The sequence below is a fragment of the Pleuronectes platessa genome, chromosome 10, assembly GCF_947347685.1.
Source record: "Pleuronectes platessa chromosome 10, fPlePla1.1, whole genome shotgun sequence".
NCBI lineage: Eukaryota > Metazoa > Chordata > Actinopteri > Pleuronectiformes > Pleuronectidae > Pleuronectes > Pleuronectes platessa.
Window position 1 is genome coordinate 9,284,917 of NC_070635.1, and position 23,529 is coordinate 9,308,445.

At 41.1% G+C, this 23,529-nt stretch overlaps 3 protein-coding genes across 4 annotated transcripts; 1 reads left to right on the forward strand and 2 right to left on the reverse strand.

Annotated features, from left to right (window-relative positions):
• The first annotated feature begins 1,119 nt into the window (after positions 1 to 1,119).
• On the forward strand, positions 1,120 to 2,866 carry LOC128449613 (galactose-specific lectin nattectin). Its single transcript, XM_053432872.1, has 5 exons — positions 1,120 to 1,275; positions 1,382 to 1,576; positions 1,935 to 2,086; positions 2,180 to 2,301; positions 2,582 to 2,866. The coding sequence occupies exons 1-5, from the start codon at positions 1,254 to 1,256 to the stop codon at positions 2,742 to 2,744; spliced, it is 654 nt and encodes a 217-aa protein (XP_053288847.1). The 5' UTR covers positions 1,120 to 1,253; the 3' UTR covers positions 2,745 to 2,866.
• Positions 1,401 to 18,516, reverse strand: LOC128449611 (T-cell surface glycoprotein CD4). 2 transcript variants are annotated; one of them, XM_053432871.1, is made up of 11 exons: positions 18,403 to 18,516; positions 9,588 to 9,705; positions 6,565 to 6,626; positions 6,317 to 6,475; positions 6,073 to 6,207; positions 5,683 to 5,901; positions 5,217 to 5,591; positions 3,889 to 4,146; positions 3,638 to 3,741; positions 3,478 to 3,521; positions 1,401 to 3,304 (listed from the first exon to the last, which is right to left on the reverse strand). In XM_053432871.1, the coding sequence occupies exons 3-11, from the start codon at positions 6,611 to 6,613 to the stop codon at positions 3,274 to 3,276; spliced, it is 1,374 nt and encodes a 457-aa protein (XP_053288846.1). In that variant the 5' UTR covers positions 6,614 to 6,626; positions 9,588 to 9,705; positions 18,403 to 18,516; the 3' UTR covers positions 1,401 to 3,273. The 2 variants fall into 2 exon arrangements, with proteins under 2 accessions (XP_053288846.1, XP_053288845.1); XM_053432870.1 differs by having other exon boundaries at positions 1,401 to 3,521.
• A 524-nt stretch (positions 18,517 to 19,040) lies between these two features.
• LOC128449538 (uncharacterized) lies at positions 19,041 to 23,342 on the reverse strand. Its single transcript, XM_053432764.1, has 9 exons — positions 23,154 to 23,342; positions 22,157 to 22,198; positions 21,796 to 21,954; positions 21,582 to 21,722; positions 20,316 to 20,549; positions 20,158 to 20,226; positions 19,911 to 20,044; positions 19,707 to 19,777; positions 19,041 to 19,510 (listed from the first exon to the last, which is right to left on the reverse strand). Exons 2-9 carry the CDS (start codon positions 22,182 to 22,184, stop codon positions 19,426 to 19,428), a joined length of 921 nt encoding a protein of 306 aa, XP_053288739.1. The 5' UTR covers positions 22,185 to 22,198; positions 23,154 to 23,342; the 3' UTR covers positions 19,041 to 19,425.
• Positions 23,343 to 23,529: the final 187 nt, after the last annotated feature.

Below are 23,529 nucleotides of genomic sequence, written 5' to 3' on the forward strand. Positions count from 1 at the left end.
GTCTGGTGGATTTCAGTTCGTTGCGTTAGTCACTGTCATTGTCACCCTGCCACATATAACATTGCAAAACCCCAGTTGCAGATTCACCCTTTGGCTCCTTTTGAAGTGGGGCACAGATTCTGGGAATGACAGATTTTGGGCAGCTGTGGAGAGCTCAGGCGCCGAGGGCGGGTCATCCACTAATCGGATGGTTCGATCCCCTGCTCTTCCCGTCATCATGGTGAAATGACCTCAGGCAACCTAAATTGCTCCTGACTGCTGTCCTGGCAGTGTCTCGTAGCGCTGTGTTAATGTGGCTTGTACTGTAAAGCACTTGGTGGTAAATAAGCCTGGAAAAGAACTATATTTAAATGCAGTCCATTTACCGTCTCCCATTACAGATGCCTCATACATGACATTATGTGAGAGTAAGATGCTTGACAGATCAAAAACTTTCTAAACAATACTTGGAAATCCCTTCAACTTTCTGACATTAATTTAAAAAAGACTGGACGGGTGACAGAGTTGTGACAGAGAAGCATCTGCCTGTTATTTTTTTTTTTTTTATAAAATGCCGAACTCTGAATCAGTTCAGACGCTCTGACGATAAGAATTTGTGGCGATGTGCAAACACAAATTTTCTCTCCCTGAAACACACTCAGAGATAAACAACGGCCCAGTCCTCCTCTGCTTTAATTAGTTTTGGTTTGAATAATAAAACCTCGAGAAGTACAAGAGCTGACAGTGGCTGCGGGAATAAGCTGCCAAGAAAAAAATAATAAATGGGACATGTCAAAAAAAACAACAACATGTTGACAGTTTTTTGGAGCCACAGAGTGGGCATCTGGTGTGTGTGTGTGTGTGTGTGTCTGTGTGTGTTGTGGTGTAGAGGTCATATTGTTGCAGCTGCTCTGCTAACGTAGAGAATACAAATAACTCTGAACAACGCACTACACCGATAAATGCTGAATCGCAATTTTTAGGCCTCCATCTTTGCCAAGGAACTTTGCTCATTCAATGGTAAATCACGCCGAACTGCAAATGTTTGTTTATCGAATCTGATCCGGCGGCTTATCGATGGTTTGGCTTTCCAATATTGCAACATTAGGTTTTACCAGGTTTTGTCAGATGGGAGGCCGATCTGTTTGGAAGATTTGTGCAATCTGTACTTTACGTTCTCTTTGTACACAAACCGCTCTATAAAACACCCAGAGGGCAGAGAGAGAGAGAGAGATAGAGGAGAATCTGTGATATCCTGCAGGTCGACAGCCACAATGAGCCTCATCAAATCCAAAGGTAAACCAATTACAAAGTGTGCAGGAGGGGATGTGCGTGTATGTTGGGTCTGTTTGCCTGTGCGCTAATGTCATATATTTCTACCTTCTGCTATCCGTCTAACAAGGTGCCCTGGGAATCAGAGGCCGCGTCCTGCTGTCTGTTTTCATGGGCCTGTTGGTTTGCGGCGCCGTCTCTCAGGCCGCTGATGCTCCAGAGGAGGAGCTGGAAGAGCTGAAGCTGAGATTCGACTCTCTGAAGAATCGCTACAGACTCCTGCTTGAACAGTATTCCGACCTGGCGACCAACTGCTCAGCACCAGGTAGTGTGCTCTCCTCTTCCAGGCTCCAGCAGATGGTGATAGTTAGTTAAGCTTTATTTTAAGACTCATAGGTCCATGTCTTTCTGAAATATGAAATGATATATTGGACAACATGCAGCACAAATATATGGCAACACAATCATCACACTTAATGAGTCCACATGGATTAAAAGCAGCTTGATAAGCTTGAGCAAATTGTTTATTGAATTTTTTGTCTCTGAAAGGTTTAACCTCCTTTGTGCCCAAATACACAATCATTTGTTAATATACTTTGTTCTGAGGTTGCACGTGTTCTGCCTCATTCTGTTAAACTAACTTTGTAGTTGTCTGATCATTTCCTTTTTTCCTCTCCTCACAGGGCTCAACACCTCCGAGTGTCCTGCCGGGTGGTTTCAGGTGGCAGATCAGTGCTTCCAAATCAGCCCTGACAGGCAGGACTGGCTTACCAGTACAAATATCTGTGCATTAAAAGGCGGACATCTTGCCATTCTGACCACAATGGGACAGCACGTACGTGTGTTTGTAAACTGTTTATGCTTTTCTTTAGCATTTCAATGTATTCGTTTTCTAAAAGTTTTTAAATTTGAGTGGAACACCTTTTAGGATGCTGTGGAAAAAGAAAGCATAAGGTTCGGAGGGTTCTACACAAACTACTGGATCGGACTGTCTGACTTTGAGAAAGAGGGAGAATGGAAATGGGTCGACAACTCAACACTTAATAACCCGTGAGTTTGAAATGATTCAAATGCTGTTTCTACACGAACAAGCAGCTGAGTTATGGGTTTAATGACTCATAACCTTCCAAGCAGCTGCAACATCTGCAGAGAGAGAGAGAGAGAGAGAGAGAGAGCTGTAGGAGTTATAGACTTATGATGAAGGCCTTGGTTTAGGTATCACACACTTAAAAATACATCATATATTCCAGAGGTTTATATACGGTATTATACGGTGGCCTACAACTGCAGGGCTATAATTGTATCTTTTTTCTTTCTTCCCCATTTGAAGATATTGGGACACCTTGAAATCAGAGCCAGACAACCACAAGTCGGGCGGGCCAGAGGGCGAGGACTGTGCCGTGGTAGACAGCCGCTCTCAGAAGTGGTACGATGTTCCCTGCTCCTTCAAGTATCCTCGGATCTGTCAGATGGCATCCACCCCACTCCACTGACACCAGCCTCCACCCCAACCTCCAAACCACTGCAGGGCCACTCACCAAAAAAGCTGATTTACTCAGGACCCTGTTTTAGTTTAAGTAATAAAATATAAATTTCTGTGTACAGATAAAATAAATGTGTTAAGTTTTTATTGCAGCAGGTAACCAAGCCTTTCAAAGGAGCATCATAAAGAACATACATGACATGGAAATTAAAAAATACTCAAATAATACTAAATATACTGAATCCAACATATAAAAAGAAACAGCTAGGTATTATCATAAAAAAAGAGAAACAATTGAATTGAAGATAAGGAATTAAACACAGTCCAGCCTGGTTGATATATACAACTGTAAAATACACTTTTCTTTCTGAGTCTCATCTGGCATCTCAGCGAAGACTGAACTTTGATTCAAACTTTCAGACCTTCATCTCTCGCAGCTCACACAGCTTCACAGTTTAGTAGATACGACAGAAAAATCCATCTTATCTAGAAATTCAATCGGTGGCCGTGTCCTGTTGGAAATGTCTTTCTGGGAGATATCATGTTCTGTAGAATCCTTTGGGCTTGGGTCTGAAACAGAGAGTCACAGGTTTTGAAGTTTAGATGCTTATTTTATTGGTGCATCTTCATAAAAACACCTTATGGCTGCACTTGTTATTCAATTGCCAACGCGGATGAGTGTGAGTGAGTGTAAATGTGCGTTCGGAGCCATTTCATCAGTCCAGGAAATGGTTAGTACGTACTTTTTGCATCGGCAGAGTTGATGCCTGAGGTGTCTCATCTTCCGCTAATGTCAGCCACAGAGTGAGACAGACACAGAGAGATTGAGAGTTAACTTTTAATGCCACATTAATGGCCCATTGTGATCTAACGAAAAAAGATGTAGAAATTATTTGACTGTACACGTCTGCGTCGGTGGAGGACGAGAGCCAGGATGAGGAGGAGGAGGATCACGACGGCTGCAGCGCTGCACGCCATCACCAGCGTCCACACACTCACTTTGGGATCTGCAAACACGAGGAGGAGGACAGTCGTCAAACAGGATACTGTAGAGAACGCACCGTGTAAAACCAAGTTTCTGTAGTTTCAAAACTGTGGCCACAAGGTCACGCTGATGTCATATTTCCTGCTCGGCTCTCGCTTCCTGTGCTCACCTATCGTCAACGTTATCACAGCCGACGTCAGCTGCTTCTCACCCTGCCACAGCCCACACACCCAAAGTCCTCCATCGTCCGTGCTCACTTCTGGGATGGTGAGACGGGCAGTGTGCTGGTCAGAGTTCTGGCCAGGCTGGGCTGATCGTTTAGGTCGGTTCCACTGCAGCTGGAGGTCAGAGGGCAGCGGTTGGCCCACGCTGCACGTCAGGTTGAGCTGCTGGCCAGTGAGGAGGTGTGGTCCCGGTGAGGAGGCGACTGGGGAGCAAGGGAAGAAACAATCAGTCTACAGTTGTCCATTCTGAAGCTGACGTCTTTTTCACATTTTAATATCTTTAAGTCTTCTGTTGCTGCTTCTGCTGGAGAAACTTAATATGAACAATCATAATATGTTTAAGAAATATAAAGCATTGCACTGCAAACAGCATCTTTCTCCCAACCACTTTACATAAAAAAACAATAGGAACATATAGAGGCTTGAAATGTACTTTTAATGAACCTTAAGGGTCGATCCAGGGGATGAGCTGGGAGAGTCCCCAGTTTTTCTTTTCTTTATATTATTAAAATAATTTCTTTATGTATTGTGTGTGTGTTTCTTTGTATTTTTTGTGTTTCTTGATATAAACAAACACTCCGAAAAACATAAAACTATTTATAAGTCATCACTTTTACCACTTATAATCAGATTAGAATGTGAAAGGTTAATGTTTCCAAGTGATTTCATGTTGTTTATTTCTAACTGGCTTGGACATCACTAAACAAACCAAACCTGAGTCGTGTTAAATAAGCTCCTGAATTACACAAATCAACAGTCTTTTAAATACGTGCAACATTTAATTTGGTTTGGTAGATGGAGGTAAATCCCCAACAAAGCTGAAGAGAGACCATGAAATGCTGCAGCTGGACTCCAGTGAGATCACGCTACAACAAAGTCCAGGAGCAAATGAATTAATCCATCAGATCAGTGGACTTTAGGGAAAAAAACTAATGTTAAATGTTAAGTCCAATTAAAACATGTTGTTTTATCACATTCCTCTGGCAGAGGGACAGCTCGTTATACTCTATTAAAACAAGTGGAGCCAGACTAGTGTATTAACCATTGAATTAGACAAAAGTCACACAGGGACATTTTCAAATAAACTCTGCAGCAGATAGATTAAACACTCGCTTGGTGCAAGAGAGCAGAAGCAGAGAGGTGGCAAACGAGTAATTGTCTCCGACTTTGTCATGAATGACAATTAGAAGGACGCAAACAAACTAATACTCACTCGACAGATGTGAGGATAACACAGAGCTGGGCTTGTGCCATGCAATTCACTTAGACTTACTTTGCAACACCTCCACGTGTACCGTCCTGTTCAGGGTCAGGCCATTTTTAAATTTCATAGTGCACACGTAGTCCCCTCTGTCGTCCACTCTGCCCAGCTTTCTGGTCAGCTCCAGATTTCCTGTTTTGGGGTCTGATGCAGGCCTCAGATCTCGGGGTTGGTCTTCCTTCCAGCTCAGCGAGTCCAGTGAGAGGGAGAAGAGCCTCTGGGCGGAATTGAGGCCTGATGATGTTGCGGGGAAGAATTGCCAGTGAACTTCCTGGACACCCTTAGTTTTGATCTGTTCCCAGGTGAAGGGAGGAGGAATCGAACAGGGGACGGCGAAGCGTGAGGATGTAGACGTGTAGTGAGGAAGTACAGGAGTTGGAGAAAGGCCTGAAATGAGAACAAAAAGAGAAATAAAGTTTTCATCAGAACGAGGGATGACTTCTGTGAAATTCAATCTTGTGCTTTCACAGTAACTCACCCGTAACTTTTACAGGCATTTCGACCTGTTTTTCTTCTGCCACTACACAGGTCCACATGCCATTGTCTTGGCTTGTGACTCTCACAGCGACTGTTCCCTGGCCTTTCTTCTCGCGTCTGGGATTCAGCCAGTGGATCGCAGGCTTCTTGGGAGAATCTACGGTGCAGGACAGTGACAGAGATTCTCCAGGCAGCAGAGGATGGGCTGGGCTCACACTCACTAGGACAGAAATTAAGGAGAGCAAAAAAACGTTACGCTCAATCATTAGTAATTTCACCATAAAAACATCTGCCTCTGGAGTATGTTTAAAACAACATAAAGTATAATAGCCCTCTCCTGAGAGAACATTTCATGACTGAGCAGAACACGTCTCTTTGTTTTCACTCTTACCGTCGAGTTTGATAAGTTCGATGGAATGGATTTCAGATTGAATTTTACAAAAGAACGTCCCAAAGTTCTCTGGTTGGACCTTTTTGATGAACAGTGAGTCGCCAGACATGGTCAACTTATCTTTCCAGGGTTCAACTGCAAGGCAAGAAATACTGATTGTAATTGTCAGAATCACATTCAATTAAGATCATTTGATGCTACAAATAGGTTATTACACCAATGAATAAGTTAACGCATTGTTTACCTTCAGCGACTTTTTTTCCACCCAAGTGATTGCTCCAGGCAAGTTCAAGGCCGTCCTCTTTTTGAAACGTCCAGTACACATATCTATTTGAACTGTCAATCACTGGAGGCTTTAGGACGACATCCTCTCCTACCTGAGCATAAACAGACTTCTTGGCACCTAAGACAGTGAGAGGGGTGTTATGTGTTAAAACAAATACCATGCCCCAAGTTAAAATAAACCAATCAGTTGGAATCAGGACATCGAACCTGATGTTGAGATGAGGGCAGGTAAGAGGATGAGGACAAACTTCTCCATCACGATCACAAGTCTGAAAAAACAGGCAGTTTAGAAACATCCAGGAAACACGTTCATATAGATTCTCTGAAGTTGTAATACTCTTTAAGGAGTCTGTTAAAAAATGCTCAGTAACAGGGCGTGAATATACAACTGTGTGTCGTCTGCGTAGCATTACATTTCTTATCTCCAACAAGGAGCATGTAGAGCCAAAAGTACTAATTACTGATGATTCAAGATTATTTTTTCAAAGAAGGGATCTGATTAAGGGAGTTGGCAAAGGTATAGACCAAAAAATTATGTGAACACTTTATTTAAGATTTAACAGAATAATTTAGAAAAGCAGCAGTTCAAAAAAAAAAAATATTTTATCATAGATATATCCCTGCTTATATATCGTTCTGTGTGATACACTATATGAAATTTCGCTGCAGAGTAAAACCCCTCAGCAGGAAGCAGAGAGGGGTCTGTGGTGGTCTCAGATTTAGAGATTTAAGAAGATAAAAGAAGAGAAGTTCAGAGGGTTGAGAGTAGGCGGCCTGTGGTTGGGCTTTGGATGAAAAGACACAGACAAACGATGGAGGGAAGAGAGTCGGAGCGTACGCTGGGTTGTGGTGGGCCTTGATTTAGTTAAGGTGCAGATTCGTATCCCAATCCCCCCCCCCCCCCCCCCTGCCCCACCCCTCCCTGCCTCTCACACCCCCTCTCTTCCTCTGCTGTTCCACGAAAGACGGATCTCTCCACGCTTAAACAGACAGAAAAAAGACACCACAGCCCCGGCAGCACAGATATACTGTGGTTTAAGATAGATGTATCTTTTTCTTTCCCTATATGGCTCCGTCATCTCCCTGCCCCCACACGTCTCTTATGTCTCCATGGTGAACACAGTATGTGCACAAAAATCGTTTCAAAGATTTTTCATACTGCTTTTATATTGATTTGACCCTTTACGAGAAAATGTGCAGATTCATTTCAATTCAAGTTTTGACTACTTCCTCCTTGAATCAAAATAAATGACATTTTTTTTCAAAACAACTGAAGCACAACTTTATTCATTGTTTTACAAGTAAGGTCTGGTCAAGTGTTTTAAGTTTGAGGTGAATTCAATGAGTCGAGAGCCTTTGTCACAAAAAGATGAAATAAAATGTTACGTAAAAAGTTGATGCAGATGGTTGTTTATTTATTTATTTGGCACCATTTAATGCAGAACGCTGTATAAACAGGTGAAGGGGCGCAATGCGTGTTAGCATCTGGTTTGTGGTCTTAAAAAATAACAAGAACTAACAAAGAAATATATAAATTAAATAAAATGGAAAGTATAAGCTTTGCGTCTTTTGAGTATTTTTTCGAACAATATGTAAAAATTAATTATGGTCCAGGGTTCTGATTAATATATTTGTGGCACAAAGATATTAAAGCTGGGGCTCCGTGGTGGATGTATCGAGAGACCGTGAATGCAGCGTCCCTGGTTCGAGTCCGTCCATCTCTCTCTCCCCTAATATCCTGTCATGTCATTACTGCCAGTGTTTCAATAAATACATAAAATATAATATAAGAAGTTGTCAGCAAAAGTCTCCGTCACAACTTAATGCAATAATATGCACCGTGATAATCAGGATATATATTTTTAATTTATAAAGGTAACAAATTATTATTTATTGTAGGTACACCAACATTAATCATAGTATATTGATCAAATTCGGCTCATGGTTTTAAAAAGCTACTATCATGTGTGCGGGGCCTCAACCTTTAAATAAGGTGCATGTTTTTGGTTCAATTTATAACGATTCATGTCAGTGCCTCAAGATAAGCAACAGGAAACATTCATATCTGAGGTGATGTGTGTATCTAAGAGGAAAGACTCAGAGCAAATGGTTTGTGTAAGTTTCAAGTATAACAGGATAAGATCAAGGATTTTAAACACTTGACTTTAATCCATATGTCAACATGTCCGATTGGAACGATGAAAGAAAATAAATAACGTTGTGTCATTTCTTACAACTGCGATAACTCTGAGTTTGTAAGAAAAAAAAAAGTTGAATCGAGACAAAACCGTCATCCCACCTGTGGAGCTGTAACCCAGAAACAAGTCAGAGGATGGTGTCTGTTGTCAACATGGGGGGGGGGGGGGGCGGGGTGAGGCCAAACCCAAGGGATAGGTGAACGAGGGGAGGAGGAGCGCAAAGAGAAAGAAGAAAAAACAAGAGAAGAACTACTCGGATATATTTTTCTCTACTAGAGTGTATCTGTTTTTTTTTTATTCTTTAAAGTCCTGCTGGATCAAGTTTAACATCTTCTTACTTTCTTAAATTCACTCCTCAATAAATTATGCTGCAAAAGCTGCAGTTTGAACAGAAATAGTTTTTTTCGGTGCAGTTTTACTCTTATTCAGAAAGCCAGAATAACAGGATTTAGTTGATGTATCTATGGATTTTTTTGTACTCTATGCAAAGATCAATTTCAAATAAAATTCAGTTTTACTATTACTATATAATCAAAGTTTAGATTTATAATTTGTAAAGTTGTATGTATAGCGGTTGTCCTCTTTGTAGCGGTCAGCTGCCGAGTGCATAACGACTGAATATTTGTGACAAAGCTCAAAGAAAGAATAAAGAGATTCAACAAATACAACAATGAATTTGTGCGTAATGAGAAATTTATAAAAATAAATTTTAAAGAAATTTGTTGTTAATATCTTTATGTTTAAAATCTCAATATTGCCTGTCCGTTTAAATCAAAGTATTCTCGGTGAGTGCTGTTGATCCATTCATCTTGTTTTGTAGCTACATTAGAAAAATGAAAATATAAAACTGTCTACGACATCTCAGCCCGGCTGGGCCTGCTGTTAATGATTGTGCTGTTTATGATTTGGATAAAAAAAAATTATCAGTTTGGAGAGAAAGAAAATAAACAGATGGTGTACTCTGGTAAGTGTTTTTATATTATCAGTCATATGAACACAAGGTAAAAATGTAAAAGAAATCATTATACTTACAATTGTCGTCGCTGAGATGTCCCTCGATGTTCACTGATCTGGTGTCAGGAGGAAATGATGAATATTTATCAAACGAACCCTTTTAAGAGCTGTTGCACCTCCCTCACCACCGATTGGTCTAGAGAAAGAAACGCAGAGCTGTTGATCAGGCCAAAGTCAAAATCCTGACCTTTGATTGGTTGTTACAGAGGACGAGAGCAAGATCACTGAACCTTTCTTTACCATCTTAAAACAGTTCATCTTTAAATTAGGACAAAAAACATATATGTTACATTATATTATTGGACGATTCAAAAATAAAGCCCATCAGTCGGTCGACATAATTTAGCCAGCATGTTATCGGACTCACAAATAAACAACAAACCGAACAAATATTTTTTTTAATTGTCATAGGAGTCGCTGGCTAATAACATGAAGGAGTCCCACTGAACTCACTATCTTTTTTTATTGTGCTCTAGTTTGCACACGGTCGGTTTACGTCCTAATTTATTTATTTTAATGGCTCAGTAGATTTTTTATTTATTTTATTTAAACATTTAATGTATTTGTACACAGTGAACCTGCATTTACGTCTTTGCTTCAAGAGAAACCACTGAACTCTTAAACTGCTCTCCTGTGTAGCGAATTCTTAAACCGGTAAAGGAAAGTATTTTGCTGGGACAGATGCTGAGAGAGATGGAACTTTAATATATATCGATATGTGGTAAAATAAATATATCAGGAGAATTTAAATCTTACAGAGCAACACATTTCATCTTATATGATTTCTCTCAACTCCATGACCAGTCCCTGTGCGTCTCCTCACACATTAATCTACTTTCTCTGTAGACATCGTTTATTTCAGGACATTGTCTTGTTTAATGGTAACAATCATTTATTTCTGTTTCAACTACGCATGTCTTCTATAGGAAGCAAGTATCGAAGACGTGCATCAGTATAGTTTCTTCTTTGAAACTTCTCAGCATGATGAATACGCATTAACACTGTAAAAAAAACTGCTCTTTCATTTGTTTAAATATTAAAACAACCTAAATAATGTATATATATATTTAAAAAGTCTAAAGTATCTCCGTCTTAAAATCTTAAATTACCTTTTGAGGAGCTTTAAAATTACGTAACTTACTTTTCCTCAGTGTAAAATACTGGTACATTATCGCTCCGTTAAAGCTCCATCACAATGTGTCACCATGCGACTGACTGAAAACTTTATGTGCTTCTTTTGTGACACTTCACCTCGGCAGACCGTGTTTGGATCTTTGATGATTTGAAGAGAATTCAGAGTAGAAATCTGAAGGTTTCATCAAATTCTGCTCTGTGCGAGTTTGTTAATGATACGAATGAAACCCGACAGTTTGTGGAAGCGGATCCACTGATGTTTTAATCTGAACTCGTTATTGTCTCCTGATTAATTAGTATTTGATGATAAAACTCAAATTAGTCAGATTAAACCAAACGAATGGCGACATTCTTGTGCTTCAACAAACTCACACAGGTCTGTTTGTTTGTTTGGCCGTAACATTACTCAAAATGAACGGAACCGATTTGCTTGGTTCAAGTACCCATTACATTTTGATGAAGACCCAGTTAACTTATATCCAGTTTTTCAACTTTAAGAGGAAGACAGACGCATGTCGGACAGTCTGGCCTTTACAAAGTGGAGGTGTGTGCACTCGGATGGATGTAAGAAAGAACATTTTTAACTAAATATAGCCCTGATCTAAACTGCTTCCTATGATAACGCTCTCAATGGACCCTGCTCCATGAATTTTTCAAAAATCTGTATCTGTATTTTTAGCATTTATCATAATAATCTTCAGCTTTTGCAGCAACACATAGTCCAGTTAGGTTAATGGGCCTAAAGTCGCTGTGAGGGAAAACTGACCAGGTGTCTATCTGCTGTGGCCTTGGCAAACAGGGAGTTTGCTCCAGCGGACGGACACAGATGAAGATTTCATATCTTTTTTCATATTACGTTTTATGAATAACCTCTTTCCATTAGTTCTGGCTTGTCTATTTTTCATATCAATGCTTATGAAACGCCTCTTTCTATAAGTTCTGGCTTTTTGTTAACTTGCAACCAGTTGTTCCATTTTTAACACCCATGCTTGTTGTATAAACTCCGCAGAGCTTATTATTGTTATTATTGTAAGACTCAAAAGCAGCTCCAGTCTGAGAATTTCATTATTTCAAATCTCAAGATGAATTTCCATCTCATCGGGTTCACTGTAAAATCAGTGTTTCAATCCTCCCGTGTCGTGTTTTTGTTGAAATGGAGAAAAATCAATTGTCAGTCATCCTGTGTACAGATCATTTTACTCTCTGCAGGTCCCAGTAATTCTCTTATTACTTATTGTGCACCTGCTCAACAGCCAAACATCTGCCGGTGCTTATCTCCGATCCCGCTGTAAAGTCTCAGCAGCAGAACATCCGTGGATCTCAGTCCGCTCGGGCTGCCGTTTGAGTTTTTGTGTTGAATAGCTTGTTATCATCCTAACTGAAGTTAGATCTATCATTACAGGGACTGTTAATGTTACAGAATCACTGGTAGTATCACCCCCCCACCCCCCTGTCTGTCTGTTTGTTGGTTTGTAAGCAAGATTGAACAAAAGAAGTTCAATGATGGTGTTGGTCCGTGATTTAACCTTTGCTAGATCAAACGTTTAAATTCCAGGATTGTTTCCTTCATATTCCCAGGGAATAATTCAAGGGATCTCGATATAAAAAAATCAGGCACAGTTAAGAGACTGATATCGATGATTGTGTGAATTCAAGCTGACTGTGGGGCCTTGGCAGAGGTATGCACGCTACTGAGGGACATTCAGTATAGTTTTAACACTGAGAGTACACATCTTTAAAACCTATCCCATGATCTGACAGTTTCTGAAAAGGTAAAAGCAGTTGAATAAGAGTGGATTGGCAGCCACAGTCGACATCTGGTTAATAATTTTTGTTTCTTTTCAGCAACATTTAAGAAAATAGCGTTAAAATCAGCTTATTGATTTTCAAAATGACGTTTAAGAGGTTAGAAGAACAAAATATCTCAAATGCCGACGAATTGACTGCGTTGAAAACACAAATTTTTAGTCATTATAACAAAACATCTCTTCATCCAGAGCTGAGATGATCTGCCTGAGGACAGTTTGCTAACTACCAGCAGCTACAGGGATCTTTAAGGGACGTGAACTGCATGAACAAGTGTGGAGGTGGTTTAGAGACGTGAACCACAACAAGGACAAAACAAACACGTCTCATGTGTGTCTCTGAGGTTTCCTCCGCCTGCCTCTGTACATGAAGGCCTCACACCTGCTTCTGTTCCCTCTGAGCTCCGGATGAAACCCGCTCTCTGTTCACTCCTCACAACAAAACCTCCAAAGTCACAGCTGCCACACAGAAACTTCTACTTCTGCTGGGCCTCGTGTCGATGGATATTCTCCTGAGGCGACATCTGGATAGAAGCCGTCAATATAAGACGTAGAATAGATTTTAAATTTGACTCTTTCCTTCTCTCTGGGTTTTCTCGCAGAGATTTTGATGGAAAACACCTGAAAGTGAGGACTCCCTCATTAGTCACACAGCTAACCAGGACGTGTGTGATATCGTGACTGAAAACGACAGAAGGTGTGGGCTGCGAGCAAGAATCAACGATGATTCACTTATTTTCATATGTATCTTTTGTGCCCTCGTCCTTTGTCCTCTCCCACAGAGGGTTTCCCTGAAGCTCTGTGTTTTATAACAATCTTAAATGAACAATGTAGCTGCTTTCATTCTCTAAACTCGGATATTCTCCGGAGGGGCTGCATGGGAGAACGTAAATGTCTCAGTAAGAGGCTCCGGACCTTCTCCTGCCGGCCCTCTGTAGTGAAAACTCTGAAGAATGGAGGCAAACATTTAAAAACTAAAAAGATTTGAATAATCTCATCAGGAGGATCGAACATCTGAGCCAAAGACGTGGAAAATCACCAAGGAAGATGTCAAGAGAGGTTTCGGTGATAAGAGCTGATGCTGTGTAAATAAAAACGCAACGCATTCTTCATGTGTGAAAGGCAAACCTCCGGAGAAAGTCTGGACCCAATTGTTCAAACGTTCTCCGGAGTTCATGTCTGAAAAGGGCTCGAACGTAACTTCGGCCATCAGGCGTCTGTCAATCATATCGATGGCAAAGAGACTGAGTGTGATGACATCGTGAAGCAGCGTGGGATCATGGGAGTTGATGTGTTCACCATTACTGATGAAATCTACCTGACGCGACTCGGATCAGGTATCGCATGGAAGTTTATTAGGGGTACTCAGCAAATGGCAATTGATAGTACTGATCTTTTACGAGTTTACCTTGAATCAATTTGCAGATTTGATGTTGAATTGTTAGATATTATAATATGTATAGTTGGAGACTGAAGCAAGGCAGGAAGACGAAACACCAGAGGATGTGCGAGGCCCTGAGAAGACGTGAAGACACCGTGCTCACACTGTATTATAGTTACAGTTGTGATGGTTCAGATATAAACCAAATGTCAGTGGAAATTATGTTGAAATCAGAAACAAGTGACATTCTGCTCAACGCCTGAAAACGTGTCTGTCATGCGGGGGACTTCATTCAAGCTGCTGGTGGATCCTCGGGGTTGTGAAACAGTCGATGACAACAGAAATGTTTCTCGTGTGTTTCTCTCCCACTCACCACTCCACCTCCATCGCCCACGCACACCACTGGTTTGTAGGGTATTTACTTATCTGCCGTCACTGCACTGTTTGCAGCCTGCAGCGTGGATACGGGAAAATAGGATTATTTTCCTTTTGGACGTGGATTTCAAGCATCGCTCAGAAGACGCCTGGTGTCGTTGGAATAGTTGTGATATCGAGACTTGTTGGTGTTTTACTGGCAAGGGCCTGATGTGTGTGAAGTTATTTTTAGCTTCTTTTATAGGAAAACAGCATCACAGGCTCAGCATGAGTCGAGCAGCCAAACTGTGACTGTGAAGCTGTGATTAGGTTTAAACTAATGAGTTGAGCGATGACGCTGGTTCACCGTCGGAAAAACTGCTGCACGGCTCCCACGTACCGAGGAATCGAATGTTTGTGTAGATGCAGCATTCCTGTAAATATTTGAGATCATCTTATTCTTAAGAACACTGCTGCGGCTCGGCAAGAAAAGACTGATCAAGGAAGAGGAGGAGGGGATTTACAAGAAGGAGAATTAGAAGAGGTTCCTCTGGATTAGTCCAAGTTTATTTTGCTTCTGTCGTATATTCAGCTAATAGATATTTTTAACATGGTTCTGCATCAGAATGACATGTTTATATCTATGGCGCCTGGATTCCTAAATTCTCATGGGACTTTTTAAATACTATTCCATATGCTTTTCTCAGTTCTCTCCCTTTTTGGAATAATCTCTGACCTGCTCATGGATGGGTAAAGACAGAATGTTCTTTAGCAGGTGTCTTCAACTTAAGTTAAGAGACATTATTTAGTCAGAAGCCCAATGTGTGATGTCATTTTATCTCTAGTGTTGGGGGGATCATCTCGCCTATAAGAAGCCTTGTCAGGCATTGACAAGGCAGATTTTCACAGTTTGGTTTGTGAAGTCTCCGAGTTTCTAGAGCTCGTCCTGACCTGTAACTTCTTGATATAGACTTTGTTATACTGCAAGTACTGGGTCCACGGATTCCTTCCTTCAACATCATCTTCAACAACACTCTGCTGCTTGAAATAAACGACACTTCATATGAACTTCAGTATTTTCCCATGGAGAACAGACTGTGCATTTTGTCTCCTCGTCTTCTCCATTAGAGATGCATTGAAACATCTCTCTAGTCCCTATTGTCTGTGAAGACAATAGGGACTGACTGAAAAGTGATTTTCACGCTCATCTGCACCAGAATTGTATTAATAAAGGCTGAAACAATGTGCACCTAATTAGACTAAACTCTCCGATTTGTAAGAAAGCTTTTGCAAATCACAATCAGCTCACGATAACACGTCATCTGCAGATTCACGTCTACAGATAAGACAGCTGCAGCTTATTTGATTTCATCGTTCAATGCCGAGCATCTGACAGAATCTGCCCTGACGTGAAACCGTCAGCGTGGAACTGAGGCGGCACACGAGGGGAGTTTACAGAACGGGAAACCACCTCTCAGCTCCACGTAGTTTGAAGGATTGTGGACAGACAGCTGTTTGAAATCAATACAATGTAAAACAACATCACTTTGCATCTGTAGTTTGAGCACAGGCACCTGTGCTCAAACTACAGATGCAAAGTGATGTTGAAAACTCACAGGTCAACAGGCTGAGTGTGTTTCACCTCCAACAAAAAACAACAACTAACATGACACAAATTGGCGGCAAGGCGTCTCCAAGAGTTTGTTTAACTAATGTTGGAAATTCAGTTCCCCCGATGTTTTTCACTGATTGAACTATTGGAAATACAAGTGGGAGGGTGGAACGTACACTGGTTAAGAAATTTCGGTTTCACTTTGGATGACTGTGTTTGTGTCAAAACGATGAAGAAGAACACTGAGTAATAGCCACGGAAAGGGAATCCTTATTTCTCATAAGGAAACAATCCTCCAGGGCCACAGAGACGTCTTCAGAAGAAAGATAATCACACATGGAGCCTCTCCAGGAACGGGAACTCATACATTAAACGACTTGTCTTTACCGTGCAGTATAAACAAGCGCTCCTTCATTCGGGGTCTATATTCCAAAACGCTGAGTTTACAGTGGTGCTTTTCCAGTTTGATGGTGTAAGAGAGCAGGAATCATTGCTCTTATTTGTACAAAGGGCTTTAACTGGGAGGACGATGCAGGATAATGATCGTAAACATATTCACGAGACAAACGAGGAGTCTTTAACGGCCAAACTGTTCTTTTCCGGACAGATTATTTAAAACGTAATCCCACGGAGCCGATTTGAGTAAAAAGCCCCAAAGCAAGCCAGAAAAGAAGATCGTTGCAGAATAATTCTGGCCGAGTATCAACAACTAACAAGTGCCTGCTGATATCTGGGAGTTGCAGGCTTAGCCCTCACAATATAAATATATAAATATATTGGGGGGAATATTGGCACAGCCGTGGTTAAAGGGGGTAGAGCGGGTGTCCACTAACCAGAGGGTTAGCGGTTTGATCCGAGGCTCCATGCCCCTGATGTGTGTGTGAGAGATACTGTGGTAAAAGCAATGCACATACAAGCGCTGGGTAAATGTGTCTGAATGAGTGAATGTGATGTTTGAGCGGTTGCTAAAACTAGAAAACAACCATAAATGCAAAATGTAATTTATCAAATACGTTCAGGTTACTTCATGTCTTCTTAATATTTAGAGATTACTTTAATATGTCATACTTTTACTACCGAAAATGTTAATAATGCTGTAAAATAGTTATTTTGGAAAACATAAGCGATTCCCCAAACGTAAAAGAAGTTTTGTCAATTTTGCCTGACAAAGAAAAAACAGAAATCAGACGCAAGTCGGAAAGTAAACAAGAGACAGAGTCGACCTAAATCTCTTTTACAGCATCAGTTGTTTTCAGTTGAGTTTCTTCAGGAGCAGAGTGGAGGAAACCAGAGTTTTATACTGAGTGTTACAATTAATTAAAGATCCGTCTGAATTAGGCTCCTGCTGCTTCGAGGCCGATGTCCACGCGTCACGTTGAACGTTTGTGTTACGCTCATTAAAGTTTAGGTCAACAACAAACTAACATTATTAAATATATAATGATTGATAACATTAGCTTGTAATTGGTGATTCTGGCACAATTTATACTGTATTCATGTTACAGGTTCTACAGTAAAAGTGCATAAGAAATGCACGTCCAAGACATCATATTCAAGCTGATAACATAAAGCCATAAGTGAATATGAAGTTATATGAAACCCATGAATACTCTGTTCTCTTCAGAACAATATTTGCAATGTTTATACATATTTATATGTATGTTCCTGCAAAAATATGTGTATTATTTGCAATAAAAACATATTGTAATTTGGTGTAATATTTCCAAATAGAAAGACTTTTAAAGGCAGTTAACGTTAATTTAAAATGCTTCTATCAAAGACTTAATAATTATTATTACAATTATTATTTAATTATTGGTCTTTGAAGGCAGCAGCAGGCGTTTTGCATGTGGCAGCAAGAGGCCACTGAGCTTTAGCCCTTAGCAACAGCTGATATCAGCAGTGAACAGGAGCAAACAACAAAGAGCAGAAACGTTAACGTCTTACCGGGTTTAAAACTATATAACATGTTTATATACAGAGAGACAACAGATTGTCAGTTTGAGGGCTTCTTGCGTAAGAGCAGAAACGTTTCATCCCAACTGTGTCGATGGTTATTAAACCTGCAGCATGTTGACATTAGTATCGCTCTTTAAAACTTACAAACAAATTAGATCAATAAAGTCTGAAACACGTCCCACAGAGGATCAGACCCTCAGACATCCTGGTGAAATATCCAAGGTTAATTAAACTTGATTGCAATATCCGGCTGAATATCACAAGTCACCCGGCAACACTAGAAATACTCCTGCTACATACTTTTGATTCTTGCAATATTTGGAAAAACACAAACAACAAAGAAAGACGCGACCGGGATGAGACACTTTTTAAAATCTTAAATTACGGCCTTGAACGAGACCAGGTTTGAATGCTACAGCCTGGATTTCTGTCCGTGTCGATGAGATTTTGTCAGTTTTCGTTGTTATGTGTCGACAAACAGATTAAAATCCTGACTCAAGTCTTTTCTGTGTAAGAAAATCCCTTAAAGCAGCTAAAGCCAGAAGAATACAGAGCAAATACACACACAGTGTTTTCAGGAGTACTCACATGTGATGTGCTCAGTGCAGCGATAAGTTGTGCTCTGACATTTGGTCGGCTTCATGCAGTGCTGGTGTCTCACAAACACACTCACACACACACACACACACACACACACACACACACACACACACCCACACACACACACACACACACACACACAGGAAGTCAGGCAGCACTACGATCCCATCATGTCGGTTAAGTACTAGATGACATGCTGTAGACACATCAACCCATATTCATTTTTAATTACATATCAATATACACGTGTATATATATATGAACGTGTGTATATATGCCACTGGTGGTGTTGTGTTACTGTGTGAAACAGGTGTTTACTGTGTATTCCACACTATCTAGCACAGCACCGGTATCGACACCTGCGTCCCTGCACCAGTTGTGGGGCGTATATTCAGGTCTTCGGGGCTGATGCAGGGACAGTTTAAAACAATACATCCTAGTAAAGAAGAAAAGATTGTGTTCGATGTTGTGTTAGGTCGTAAAAAGATATATCCAAACACAACTGCACAGTCAGTGTCACTGTTTCATCCCTGATAGAAACTTCCTTCCTCTTTTTTCATGAGGACAGAATGAATTTAGAAACTCTGCAGTTGGGTTTCTTTATAGTTTATTGAATGAGGGGGGGGGAGGGGGGGGGGGGGGACACGTTTCAGCACAATACTCAGGCCTTTTAAAACCCACAAGAAAAATACATAAACTATACAACGCATACGTCAAATACAGCAAAGAAAGAAGGGATACTGAAGTCAGCTGGATGTTATGCAGAACATTAGAAGGTGGGGAAGCTGGAGGACACAGAGATACTTGTTCACACGCTACATGAGGAAGAACTACAGATTATATTCGGTGAGAAACACACTTTTACATTTTGATTTGATTTCCACCGGCATTCAAAAGTCCATTTTACATTCAGGCCACTTGCTCGCAGGGGTTCTCTTTCACATTTCTCTCTCTCTATCTCCACCTAATCCTCTGTCCCCTCGTCCCTCTCTCTTCTATCCGTCTCTCCCATCACTCCATTAGCAGGGGCTTCAGAGCGAGGGTGGACGGCCTCCCCTTCTGACGTCCTCGCTGTGGTTTCTCCGCGGCTGGCCGGCTGCGATAAAGAGGAAGGAGAAGAGGAGACGTGTTCACGCTAATTATGAGACAATAATGAAGCTCCCTGCGCGCGGGGCCGTGGGAATGAAGGTCAAGGAGTCGTGAGTACGAAGCGAAGGGAGTCTATTAGAAAGCATCTGTAAAGTGAACTGAGATTTTTATTATAATAGAGGAGTGGAGTGAGGAGAATTTACCAGTTACACTGACAGTACGTCTTGGGCCTCGCGGATCTCTGGCCCTTCTTCATCATCTGCTGCAATTTCCTCTAAAGTTGAAAAGAAAAAAAAGTGTCATCAGCTCTTTCTCGGTTTGCTCCTCCTGGTGCTCCTCGTGGTGCTCCTCCTGGTGCTCCTCCATCCCTCCTGCTGCTGGTTTCAGAGGAGACTTTCTTCACTTACCTTGCGTCTCCTGATCCTCCTGCAGAAGACGATGACGAGCGCCGTCAGGAGGAGCACGACCACGCAACCGGCTCCTGCTGCAGCCCACAGCCACCAGCCGAGCGGACCCCCCCAACCGCGAGGATCAGCGCCGCCTGCTCGAGCAGAGAGAAAACACAAAGCGCGAGTCGGTGAGGCTTCCTGGGAAAAGTCACTTTCAGATTATTTTCGGGTCAGAGGCCACAAAAGAATCCAAAGCAGTACGCACAGCCGGGGCACAGTGTGTCCTTGTTGTCCTCTGGTCTCTGGACAGGGGGGGATGTTGAAGACACAGGTTCTGAAAGGAAAAACACACTTGCTTGTTCTCAGCGACCACATGGGGAAGGTTCTGCTGTGTTGTCAGAGGCAGAGAAGCCAGTGTCACACCTTTAACTCGGACGGCGAGCTCCTCTCTGTACGTCTCCCCGCCGTGGGAGAACTCACAGTGCCAGGCCCCTGCGTCCGAGGCGGCCACGGGATTCAGGTGGAATTCTGGCCCCGCGTGGGCCCGTCCGTCCGGCCCCTTCCACTGCACAGTGGAGTCCGGGCTCAGGCCTGCGACCTCACACTTGAGCCTCACCTCGCCGCCCGGCTGCAGCTCCTCTGAGGGGCTGGCTGACACTGGAAACAAACCAGGAACCAGTGAGAGTCCATTAGAGAAAGGGAAGCTATGCTGAAAAGGATAAAACACCTTCTAAACACATGTGGCTAACAGGAGGATATGTTGTTTATGTTATTTAGCCTGATTAGACAAAAACTACTGGAGGGATTTCTGGTGGAATGATGGGTCAGAGAGGAACTCATTTAGTTTTTGGTGCAGATCAGGGCATGGATCCCAGATGATGTTTTTTTTAACCTTTTCTAACACATCGAGATATTCAATATTTTCCTCAAATTTTCAGAGAATGATTGTTGAATCATGATGAACATTTTTAAGCAGATCCAAATAAAAACCAGTATTTAGTGAATTTAGATGTGTTGTAATGAGGAGGCTGTTGCACCATGGTGGGGAAATGCACTTTACTGAGAGACCTTCTAGTTCCCAGGTGGTAACGACTGGAACATCTTCACTTCATTCACTGAACTCCATCAGTGTAAGATCAGTTTTACCATCACAAAATATACGTTTTCTAAAGAGAGAAATAACCTTGAATATTTCTCAGCTTCACATTTTCAACAGGAAGTTTACAACAGAAGCAGTGCGAGGTGAGTCTTGCGGATGAGAGTGGAGGTTTGTCAGGTGGGGAGGCTTTTTGAACAGGATCCAGTGCCTTTGAAGCTTGAGTCATGTTAAACACAACAATCTGGATATTTCAGCTTCTGTCTTTTTGTTTGTTTTTAATCCGTCTCCTGTCACACTCCTGACTTTATAAGGTTCGAATAGTAAAATACTGGAAAACGTAAAAGAAGTGTGGAGGTAAAAGTGAAAATTTGTACTTTTGTCCTTTATTTATTTATATTTGCTTTTAAGGCCTAAAAGTTGCTTTTTAAATTTTAGGGTGGTTTTTTCTTTCCTCAATCCACTCTTGATCTAATATAGCAATCACTTAAGACAATACAGCTTCTGCTTTCAAGAATAAAATATTTTTTTCTTTACTCTAGTAAATAACTCGAGGTAAATCCTGTGCAACGCTCAAATGATCTGCTGCAGACCTGAAACCACAAGAAGCGTGTGGTCGTGGCGGCTCCCGTCTGCTTCGCAGGTGAACGCTCCAGCGTCTTCTTTCCTCACTTCAGAAATCACCAGATCCTTATCATCCCTCAGCCTTGACCTTAGCTTAATGGCAGCCGGGCCTAGCACAGAGAACACATGTCAGTGGTGATTTTGAAATGATCACATGTCCTGTTATGTGTTTTTATGAACTACCTTTGCGAGGGGGGCCGGATCTCGCAATTTGAATAATCATTTCATCCTTGTGTTTCCACGTCAGGCTTCCGCTGTAGGAGTCCACCCCACACTTCAAAGTGACGCTCTGCCTGGGTTTTGAGTGGATCACCGTGGCTGCATCAGAGAGGGCACCCAGCACTGAGGAGAGAACAGCACACTGCATTTCATACCATATATTCACAGAAGGAGACCATGAGTATTAAATTAAAGTAAAACTGCTGATACTGTTGGTATATGAGTAAAACTGTTATTATCCTAGGTAGGTTCAAAGTGTTTAAATATATGCGACATATTTGGATCTATAGGATCTTCAAAAAATATTTTAAAAAGTAAAACTCACCAAATCCCAAACACACGATGACGTTCATTCTGAATGTTGGATCTAAAAATAACAGACAATGGAAGTTTTCAGTGGAGACGAACACAATTCACACAGTAGCAAACATTTCCAGAGTCACAGAGCTTCACCACACTTTACCCAGAAACATGTGATTCCAAACCACCGAGCTGCCTCTCTACTTCCTTCGTCTCTCTATCTCGTCTATTAGAAAATAAGAAGAATTTGCTTCACTTGTCCTAAAAAACTAAATTGAAATCCTAAATTATGTTTTGGCTCTTTTGTGTTTTCATCATCATGATCAACAAATTGATTAAAATGATCGTGCGTCAGAAACAAGTTGAAATCCGCTTTTGAAAGTTTTCAAACCGGGAAACGGAATGAAAGACGATAATGAAAGTTAAAATGAGTTATTAAAACCTTTCTTGATTCCTTGATATCTAAATTTTTTTAAAGATTGAGAATTTATCCCAGCATGATTATAGATTTTATTTAAATTTCAAAATGTCTCCTTTTAAAGCCACAAAATGTAGTTATTAGACTTATAATAATCCAAAATGAATTATCTTTTAAAATATGTTACCAATATACTTCCTATGAATGACTGAGCAATAAATATAATTAGAGACCGTCACACACATTGTTCTCCTTTAAATTTGTTAGAGCATTTATTTGATCTTCTACTGATCAACAGTTTCAAACTTTCTTGATTCTTGTTGTTCTGGGTTTGATCCCTCGTGGTTAAATGCACTTATTGTAAGTCGCTTTGGATAAAAGTGTCTGCTAAATGAAATGTAATGTGATAGGGTTTTAATTAACAAACATATACAAGACTGAAAATTGCTCTACAAAAAAAAGTTACTCAAATTGCTTCATTTTTCCTTAAGGTTTCACTTTTGCACGGAACAAAGTAAAAATAGTTTCAACATGTTCAAACTGAATCTTTCAATTTAATCTAACAACACAAAGCTTGATTTCGTAATTCAGTTTTGGATCTTACCTTCAATTTGACGCAGTGTGGTGTTTTTCGTGCTGTTACTAAAGGTTGAATTCTTTCCTCATCCTTCACTTCACTGAACTCGAGTGAACAAGGAGGCAGAAACTAGAGAAGGCGGAAGACGTCTACAGAAGAACATGCACTGTTTGAAAGATGTGGGCCAATGCAAACCCCAGCTCTCTGCGTATGCCCTTCACTTCTACAAAAACTAGGTCTGGGATTCTGGAAACCGCAGCTTTGTGAAGCAGAGACTTTTGTGAAGGAGCTTAAACTCACTTGTGTATAAATAATGAAACGAGGAGACGTTGGATTAATTTAACAAACAATACATACTGGTATCATGATTTGTGGCCAAGAATGAATATTCAGTTTTGGTGTT

Excerpts from the sequence above, each read along its gene's own strand:
- LOC128449613 (XM_053432872.1), top strand. The coding sequence starts at position 1,254 with ATGAGCCTCATCAAATCCAAAG. Across the intron at positions 1,276-1,381 it reads GAGCCTCATCAAATCCAAAG|GTGCCCTGGGAATCAGAGGC; the intron begins GTAAACCAATTA and ends CCGTCTAACAAG. Across the intron at positions 2,302-2,581 it reads AACTCAACACTTAATAACCC|ATATTGGGACACCTTGAAAT; the intron begins GTGAGTTTGAAA and ends CCCCATTTGAAG.
- LOC128449611 (XM_053432870.1), bottom strand. The coding sequence starts at position 6,613 with ATGGAGAAGTTTGTCCTCATCCTCTTACCTGCCCTCATCTCAACATCA. Across the intron at positions 6,208-6,316 it reads TGGAAAAAAAGTCGCTGAAG|TTGAACCCTGGAAAGATAAG; the intron begins GTAAACAATGCG and ends CTTGCCTTGCAG. Across the intron at positions 3,742-3,888 it reads TGTGATAACGTTGACGATAG|ATCCCAAAGTGAGTGTGTGG; the intron begins GTGAGCACAGGA and ends TCGTGTTTGCAG.
- LOC128449538 (XM_053432764.1), bottom strand. The coding sequence starts at position 22,184 with ATGAACGTCATCGTGTGTTTGGGATTTG. Across the intron at positions 20,045-20,157 it reads GGACACACTGTGCCCCGGCT|GCGGCGCTGATCCTCGCGGT; the intron begins GTGCGTACTGCT and ends CTGCTCGAGCAG. Across the intron at positions 19,511-19,706 it reads ACGTACTGTCAGTGTAACTG|CCGGCCAGCCGCGGAGAAAC; the intron begins GTAAATTCTCCT and ends TCTTTATCGCAG.